The sequence below is a fragment of the Opisthocomus hoazin genome, chromosome 19 (genome assembly GCF_030867145.1).
Source record: "Opisthocomus hoazin isolate bOpiHoa1 chromosome 19, bOpiHoa1.hap1, whole genome shotgun sequence".
Taxonomy (NCBI): Eukaryota; Metazoa; Chordata; class Aves; order Opisthocomiformes; family Opisthocomidae; genus Opisthocomus; species Opisthocomus hoazin.
The window spans coordinates 17,392,429-17,402,024 of record NC_134432.1 but is presented as its reverse complement, the minus strand read 5'-3'; the positions used below and the strand labels follow the sequence as shown (position 1 = coordinate 17,402,024).

Here is a 9,596-nt window from a genome sequence, read left to right as displayed (position 1 = left end):
CCGGAAGCGGCGCGCGCCGGTGCGCAGGCGCGGTGGGGCGGGCCGAGCCGCGGGTCCGTCCCCGGCGTCCCGCCCGCCCCCGCACCGCCCCGCCCCTGGTGCCGGGCCAGGAGCATTCCCGGGCCATAGGGCCGGTGAAACGGTGCGGCGCGGGCGGGAGGCTCCGAGCACAGCCGAGCGGCAGAGTCCCGCGCCCAGCACGGCCGGGCCCGGCGGGAGGGGAGCTCCGGAGTCCCAGGCCTCGCCCCCGGGCCTCGCCCCCCGTCCGAGCCGGGGCGGGCGGGCCGCGGGCCCCGGGCGGGCAGCGCTTTCCTCCCCGGGACGCGAGCACGACGGCAGGGGAGCTTCTGGTACGACGCTGCTCTGGCCACTTACAGAGCCCTCGCAAAAAGAAATAACGCCTCTTTGCTCCAAAAGATGTTTATTCATATATCTCTATATATTTCAAGCAAAATATCTGTTTTTACCAAAATATGATATACAGGCACATGACTGTAAAATAACTTTAGACCAGTTCACTACAAAATTACTTTTGGTAATCGTTAATCCGATTCTCAGCGAGGCAAAGCTCTCCTTTCTCCGCGACGGCCACGCCGGAACGCTCCCGCCGTCTGCCCGCCGCCTTCCCCTTCTCCTCCTCGCCGAGCCAGGCCAGGGCAGAGCCAGCCTGTGCTGCGCAGCCTGCGTCAGCGGAACCCTGCTCCGAACACGGCCCTGGCAGCAGAGAAGCGGCAATCAAACGCGTGCCAAAGGAGAGGTGCCGTGTCAGCGGGGCAGATCCTTGCGAGGGGCTCTGCTGCCTGACGGCAGGCCTGGCACGGTCTGTGCTGCCCGGGGGCTCCCGGGGCAGCCAGCGGCACCGACGTCTGCTCCCAAAGCGAATGAAACCGGGATCTTTTAAGAGCAAAACGTCTACGCGTGCATCTGGGCAGCTGGCACGTTAGTAAGTCAATAGGAATTCAGAGACACTCCTTCATCCCCCAAAGCATCTGTCAGATTCAGAAAGCTTGAACTGAATCTCCTCTGTCTTGGCAGAGTAATGGTTTGGAGGGGGGTAAAAAAAAAAAGAAAGTGGCTTACTTTCAGTCCTAAATAATAAATAAAGCGGATACATGGGCCTGAGGTGTTTCTCCCCTGATCCCCAGATCTTCAAAGCACTTGCAGTACATGTGGCCACAGAAGCAGTATTGCTCCAGAAGTCAAAAGCCATCAAAAAGGTAAGAGAGCCACCTCAGGAATGTGTCATCTCTGCTCTGGAGATTTCTGCCGCTCTCCTCTGTGCCAGTGTCCCTCCCGTGGCGGGTGACCGCAGCGAGTCCAACACTGCCGAGCTGCACAGAGCAGCTCTCAGCTCTGTAGATCAGATTTGTTTCCGCTGTTTGTACGATCGCTCTTGCTATTGCTGCCTGCAGAGCTCCCTCGGTCCCAGGAGCAGCCGCGGCCGCCACGGATCAGCCACGGACACAGCAGCCACTCCACGGTGCGGGCAGGACTGAAGGAGGGCTCTGCCGCTGCTATCCTTGGTGATCTGTAGTCAGAACAGCTACTGATGAATCTAGCCTTTTACAAAAGAAGCCTCAAGACAAAAAAGTTGTTCAGACAGATTCCAAGCTTTTTAGCTTTCAGGAAAAAGCAGACTTGAAGCACAGCATGGAGTCACAGCACAAGAAGGCGGCGGGGAGGGGAGGCGCTTCACAACAGCATGCCGGGGGTGAATCTCGGAGCGGCACTTCCATCCTGTCCTCAGAGGAGAAGCCTGACCGGAGCTACTGAAGTCGTAGCTTTTCAAGATGATTATTTGAAGCCTAATTTCCTGTCCCTCCCATCTATTTCCTATGATCTTTGAAAGACATCTCTGCACATCTCCCTGGGGAATAGTCTTGAGGGGTTTAGTAAGTCATGACTTGACCGGTATTATTTTGATGAACTACTCAAACAAACTGTGCTGAAACTCTTCCAGTAGGCACTTCAGGGAGCAAGTCCAGTTTGCACAGCTCACAGAAGTTAGTGCTCCGTTTGGCTTGTGCATGGAGCTAACTGACACATCACATCCCAAGAGCAATTAAAAAAAGCATTAAAGACTCGTAGCCTTGTATTCCCCTCTCATTGTTATTTTGATAGGTCAAAGCGGAAAAACCAAAAGGCAAGGGCAGTAGCTTTGGCTGTTCTAAAGCCGGTTGGAAGAGGCGTACAAACAGAGGTGCCTACTGCGGGAGCACGGTTCTTTTGAACATACCAGGTGCAGGAAGCAGGGAGCTAGGCAGCAGTCCAGAGAGGACACACTCAGTCCAGGTCACACTCCCCTCTCCCCTGTAATTCGGTATTGCCTGGTGGTGGCAAGCCTTCTCCGCTAACGTAAGCGATAAAGATACATGGACAAAGGGAGAGCGAGACGAGAGGGAAGGCATTAGGCCTGAGAAGAAAAGGGTTTGGTTCTCACTTAAAAATGGTTCAGTCTTTGCTTCGCTTCCACAGTGAGGACTGCTAGATACACAAACCAAATTTTTCTTCAGTACATACAAGCATACATCGAGAAGGTACCTACGACCACAGCACACGGCACACAGCAGCACAAGTTTAGAATGACTTAGTAAGTTCAAACAAGACAAGCTTTTACTTGAGAGGGAAATATCAATATTTTCACCTTGAATGCAGTTGCTTTGGGTGGGAAGGGAGGGGGATGGCTCAAAATCTAAGACCAGACACTGATCCTATCTACAGCTAGAGCAGACAGAGGGTATCAGCCTTTTGCTTACCAAGTACAATTTCGTACTCCTACCGACACAACAGGAGTGAAATCTTTATCTTGAATGTCCTCGCCAGCAGCGTACCTTCTGAACGAAAGGTCACTCGGTAAGAAGAGAGTAAGGGACCTCAAGAATGAATTTTTGAATTGGACAGTCATCGCTGATAAGTTCAATCTCTGAACGAATTTTCAAGCCCTTATATTCTCCTCCTACATTCTAGCTTTGTCGGGTTTTTTGTTTTTTTTTAAAAAGTGCACTCTCCTCTGATCAGCTCTACCCTGGTAACATGTGAACAGAACCTCTCTTAGGGCTGCAAGGTGGATTAGAAGCCTCTGGGATCACAAGCAAGGACTCATCACTTCAGCCCAGCTAAAAGGAAGACTGGGTCGGCCAAGGCTTCCCCAGTTGCTTCACAAGCACCGTCCCACCAAGATTCACCAGCCCACACTGATGGAATCATCATCACTCCTATGCTTAGAAATAGCATACTATTTTCCAGATACATGGAACAAAAATGAGAATAGCTTCATCAAAGCAAGAGCTAAAGCAAAACAAAAGCATTTGGTTGGACGGCAGTGAGCTGGGGAAAACCAAAATTCCCCTTTCCCATGCAAGCTGGACACTGCTGGTGGAGGAACAGCAGGCAGGGTAACAGATAACCCGCCTCTCGCTGCTGCGTTAAAGGCTTTCTGTATCTTTAGCTTCTACATACAAACCCATGTTTTAATAACTGGGGACCTCCTACCAGAAGGAAAAGCAGATCATCAGCTTCCCAGCTGAGAATACAGGAATCTTATCACAGTAACACAGGCAGGAGTACTCATTCCCCTGGCTAACTAAGGCCTCCTGTACCTGAAATCAGTTATGAATTACTTCAAGGTCCAGGTGTGAGTCCCTGGAAACAGCAAATTACAATGGCAGAAGAGCCACAACCTTTACTACAAGTACAAATGATCTGCAACACCTTGTGGAATGCACCCAAAATGGCGTATGTGTGTATATATAAATTTTGTATATAGACATTGTACTGTTTCATTCTTTTTAATACATATACAAGTACCTATACATATATACATATTTACAATTTACACCAGCCAGTAGATGTATGCATATTGTACATATACACACAAACGCCTAGAATACACATGCACACACACAAACACACACTTGTTAAAAAAAACTCCACATCCCAGGTAACGAAGTCCTGCCATAGTCCAAAGAAGAGCAGCACCAAGTGGTGGGGGGCTCAATATGCCAGCTTCAAGGCTGCTTGGGACAAACACCAGCATTCACAGAATTTTTTACACTTGGGAAATTAAAGAATGGATGGCATAAGCTTCAGTGCAGCTACAAAGAACCTCCATGCAAACTTCCCAGCTACACTCCAGCAATTCCTGCTGTTCCATACTGTGCTCTGCTCAGCTGAACGGGGTCCATCAGTGCTGATCTGCTGCCCTCCGCTATTCTGGCTGACTACCTCATACCTCGTACAACAGCATTGCAGACAGGTCTACCATCATACTGTGGTTTTTTCACCTAAAAATAGAGACATGGCTGGCGTTCAGCACAAAAGCACCCACCAGACTTGTCCTTTCACTTCTTTTCTAGCAGCACATGGAACTCTGAAAACTGACTTTTTCATTTAATAGTTTAAAATATTTTCACTCAGACCTTCACTGTCGGGAGCTGCAAGAGGTCTTCTAGCTCCGCAAGGAAGGCCGAACAGTCCAAATGAGTCAGCAAGCGCTTCTCCCAGCCGTCAGAACAGCCTTCTCCAGCAACTGCCTTTACAAAGGCCACTGTACTCCTTAACATCCCCAGACTGAGCACTGTGGGCTGAGGGAGCCTGTAGTGCTGCCAAGCCTAACTCAGCCCCTTAGTTTTACTGGTTTAAAGACAGGACTGAGATGCAATGGTGGGCAGGCAAAACATTAACAGGGCTTTACAGCAGCACCTGCTTTGCTTAAGCTGCGAGAGGAGCACCAGCTTCTCTCCTAGGGCACAGGGCTCCAGCCTAGATGGGCCAGACAAAGGAGCGACAGGAAGGGCTCGTGTTCAGCACTACACGGGACGTCCTTTCAGCTCCCACTGGGGAGTGGTAACACTGTGGGAGCCACACGTTCCATCCACGCAGGGAAAGGAGGGATAACACCTGCTGGCAGCGTGAGCATTTCTGCCTAGTACCTCAAAATGAAGAACGCCCTCTCCTCCTGGAAACCTGTGGCAGCAATACGAATGGCAAGGTGACCCACATTACAGTCAGAGATGGGGGCTAGCTTTCTCAGTTTCGTAATTTGTTAATCTGCTAACCCTCTGCCCAGTCAGGCAGGGTGGAAATTGCGTCCTCGGCCAGCAGTACAAAGTTCACAAATAAAACTGCTGTGTCAAATTTATAGGGAGCATTAAGTATCTTTACAACTTCACTTCAAACCCACCGCTCCAAATGCAATTTAATTGTCCACAGTTTTGTCTACTTACTTGCCTAAGACTGAAAAAATATATTTGTTATGAAGGACTCTGCTTTATTGCTATTGTTGGTTTGCACTGTGTGGTTCCATCTTTACCATTTCAAATCCAGACTCTTTGGGGATAAAATATTGTTTTTCTATTGATTTTTTCCAATTTCTTAAAATTGTATAAAAATAAAGGATTTCCACAAATGTGGGCTAAAGGTAACCAATAATACTTCTTTGCTTAGGATCAGCTGTCGGAAATGTGGTTGATAGCCACAAGACCAGAAATAAACCTCTAGTGATTCTTTAACATTTAAAAGACATGAAAACTTCTGCTTATAAAATTGACCCCATACAGAATGGAACAGCTACATTAACAGCTGTTATCATTACTTTTTAAAATAATGGTCCTAAATTTAAAAATAAAATCAAGTACTTCCTCTTATGATTTTCACATTATAAAACTGCACCATTCAAAATCTGTGGCCAGGGAAACCCCTTTGCAGTAAGACAGTTTCTTTTAATAGTCGTCGAGGGTGTTTTCCAGGAAAACATTCCTAACATCCAGTATGGAAGCCAGCTCCAAAATGTGCTTTTGGAGGTGAGGGTTCTCCACCGTTTCATCTCTTGGCAGCTGAGGATAAGATTCTGGATAATTTCGAGTCTCCTGCTAGATGACAGTGAAAACAAAGAGAATCAGACATTCATTTATTTTTACACCCTTTACGAAGAAGATTGCAAAAGGCCAGTTTCGCCTAAGAGGCATCCTGATCTGTATAGCATGCCACAGAGAGAGAAAATATACTAGCATTTTCGGTTTTCTTTTTCCATTGACTCAGAGATGGTCACAGTGGCAATACGAATGCCCATTCATCTAAGATGGTTAATCACATGTTCACAGAAGCCTTGCAAAAAAGAGAAAAAAAACACCCCCAAAAAAGACAAAAATACTTCATATATACTTACCCTAACTAGGCTGGAGTTCATTTCCTGACATTACAGACATGTAAGCATCTCCAGTGGGAGATTCATCTCATCCTAAAAGAAATACCTAAGACACTGGGGGCAAATCTGTCCCCACTAGCAGAAGACCTGCTGCTTTTCCCTGATATCAAAGAATCCTCGGTAGCTAACTTAGGCCTGGAAAGCTACGAGATGTCTGCAGCTAGACAAGATCAATCCTACACCTTTCTGTGCTTTGACTTCCACTTTCTTCTGTGATGTTTAAAACGGAGCAAGCAGTTTATATGCCAACACTCCCATTTATAAAATGGTGCAGATCCAGAACCAGACTTTACTGTTGGCACAGCATTCACCAGCAGGGAGGGAAAACACCATCTTCCTGTTTAGTTTATTCATTTACACTTCAAAGCCCTTTCAAAATCCATTCACACTAGAATACATTCCAGCAGTAACATTCCACTCCTCCCCACTTCCTCTTATATTCTTGTTCTACACCTTCTTAGTTGTGTAGAAATAATAATCTTGAACTATTAAGTGGAATTTTTCTATCCAGCAAGGCTGTTCAGAGTGACATAAATGAGTGACAGCGTGTCTGCTACTCATGTAGAGGAATAAGGCTTCAGCAAGCCAAAGGCTTCATGCCTTTGGAGAGGTGCAAAGGCACAGACTCAATACAAGCTGTAGGCATTACCATGTGAGCATCAGTTGTCTTTCTGAAGTCAGCGACATGCTTAGCCCTAAGACCCTTCCATCCTGAGGCAGTGCAGTTCTATATGCACTGGACTGTTGTTCTCACAAAGGGATAGATATCCCTGCATACCCGGAAAATTTTGTGCATCCTCATAGTAGCCGAACAGAAGATAAATCTTGTTAGAAGCAAGCGAAGAAATTCATCCCCAAAAAATTGAAGAAAGGACTGATCTGTAGAGAAGGCAAAGAAAATTCAGTTTAGAAATGCTTAAAAGAAAAAAAAGAAAGAAAAAAGAGACTTGGGGAAAACCACTACAAATACTTGTGCATTCCCCTTATTCACTGTTCTGTCCCTTGGAAAGGCCGAGCAAGAAAAACCAGCACCTGCTCAAGTAGCATGCTGAGCATCTCTAGGCACGTACCTATGGATCGGGAGTGGGTCAGCAGCTGGGCAATATCTCGGTTGATTTTTCTAAGGTAATCTTGACACTTCTCCCACAGTCCTCTGCGCATGCTTGATAATCCAGAGACAAATAGGAATGCCATTAAAGGATTGTTCAGAAAGAGTGTGAAGAGGCTACCCCGCTGAGACTGATCTAAAAGGAAAAAAAAAAAAATCAATAGACAAAGAGATACATTTGGCAGATGAAACAGAAAAGCTGTCCCTGCCACAGAATGAAGTCGCTCACCCACTAAATTCTGTAACAGAGGAGCTAATCCTTTGTGTTAGTTACATCTTCTCTCCTCTTGTAGCAGATCTGCTCTTGAGATGATGCAATGATTAGCAATAAGGCTTACTGGAGATGTGCATTAACACCAAGAGAAATTCTCATGAACTGTGGGAACCCTATGTCTTAATTTTGTGCACAAAACTTGAACACAAGAGTCAGTAACTGAAACACCCCATAGAAGCTACTGATTACAAATCCTAAAAAGAAGTATTAAGCATGGACATTCTTATTCCATTCAAAAAGCTAGGCAGCTGAACACCCCCTGAAGTCTCCATAGTTGCCCTTTTGTTGGGAACCACAATATCCTGAAGCCCATTTACTCCGTGCAGTTCAACATGATACACAGAGGCCCAAGCTTCAGCTCAATTAGCTGAAAAAAAAGGTAATGCACATGTGCCCTAACAGTAAGGCCACTTCCTCACCAGCAAGGACGACTGACTTGTTGTGGTGCATTTCCCTTTTTCCCCCCCAGGCTCTGGGTACCCAGCACGCGTGGTGTGATGCTACATGGACAGGGGGGCTCAGTTAGCTGCAGCCAAGAGGTCTCTGCATGGTGCCCTAGCACACGGCGTCGCACTCCCTCAGAACTACTGCAAGACCTTCCTGACTGTTCCATGAGCACAATATAAGCATCCAGTGTTTTACAAAGTTAGTTCTATTTTTCAGAGTTTCTGTTTAAACAGGATTCATTACCACAGTACTTATTTCTACTTAAGTTTCAGCTAAGTAACAGGACTAGTTTCAAGACAAATGAGAAGCTTCCACTTCTTGGACATTCTCACAGGATACTTGCCTAATATCACTCTGTGGCTTAAGCTAGATCTTCATACCTGTCCCTGTGATGGATAACCACCTTAGCATGGCAAATTCAATGAGGAAGTCTGGACTGATTTATATTTTACAGCAGCCCTTAGTACTGAAGAATATAATGTTTCATTGCTTGCTCCTACTATAAACGCACCCTCTCAGGGCATACAAAGCCAATGGCTTTCCTTAACTTACCCTCCAAAATCAGAACAAGACCTGAGACAATTTTGCTCTACATCTGGCATTTAAAAGCTGACACCTTAACTGACTCTGCTGGCTTTCTGGGATTAATAAAGCTACTCAAAGTGCTAAGCAGCAGCATCATCCCAGCACCGGGCTGGCAATTTTCTGAGTCTCCAGGCAGGAGAGACTTTGCCTCCTAGCACTCGTTGTGCTATCTGGAAAATATCATCGTTGCTAGAAAAAATTATTTGCCATAAACAGTAAGTAAACTTTATCACACTATTTCAGGGAATGTTAATCTGATTGAGGGATTACATAGTGATGAGAAGCTCTCTTTTCCTGAAGAACTTCAGTTATATTTGTTTGGGATAGATACATGATGCAACTGCAACTTGTCAGGAAATGCAGTACTACACATACCTTGTAATGCTTTTGGATATGCTGTTGGAGAAAGCAAGCACACCAATGGTTGTCCAAATAAGTTTGTGAAATTCTGTAACAGATAAGAATTTTGAAGTATTGATGGTCACTTTGCTTACTTTTGAATATTCAGCAGGTTAAGGATACAAACGCAGACTATTACTGACAGAGAACACACTAATGCCTATCACACAGTTCAGCATTGGCAATAACGCTGGCAAGTTGACTCATTCATAGATCACAGCACGGAAGGAATATAAACCCATTACATTTTAAAGAAATTTTAATTCTCTCATTTCACTGCTACTAATAGCAGACAATAATTTCATGAAAATATGGCTTTCAGTAGTAATACATTACTTGAAAAAAATAACATCCTGCAAAAAAAGTGAAAGCTATTGGCTTTCGGGTCGAAATCGATCTAGCATCTTTCCTCAATACCAACTGAGCTATCCAGTCAAACCAATTTCTTTCCCTTTTCTTTCTAGCAGGAGGAACTCTTTCTGATGAAACAGAAGAGCCCAGTGGAGAAATAAGTTTCCTTTAAAGCAAATATGTCATAACCTTAACATCTGCTATACCAAACCCTCATGTTAAAATAC

General features: G+C 45.7%; 1 protein-coding gene across 5 annotated transcripts in view; it reads right to left on the bottom strand.

Moving 5' to 3' along the window:
• Window positions 1-5,248: 5,248 nt before the first annotated feature.
• Window positions 5,249-9,596, bottom strand: part of SCAI (suppressor of cancer cell invasion) — a 43,640-nt gene continuing 39,292 nt past the window's right edge. For all 5 annotated transcript variants that reach the window (XM_075439807.1, XM_075439808.1, XM_075439811.1 and 2 more), the window contains 4 exons: window positions 8,995-9,067; window positions 7,276-7,449; window positions 6,984-7,084; window positions 5,249-5,870 (listed from right to left, as the gene is read on the bottom strand). In XM_075439807.1, the coding sequence (XP_075295922.1) occupies window positions 5,721-5,870; window positions 6,984-7,084; window positions 7,276-7,449; window positions 8,995-9,067 (498 nt within the window). In that variant the 3' untranslated portion in view covers window positions 5,249-5,720. The remainder of the gene's footprint in view (window positions 5,871-6,983; window positions 7,085-7,275; window positions 7,450-8,994; window positions 9,068-9,596) is intronic.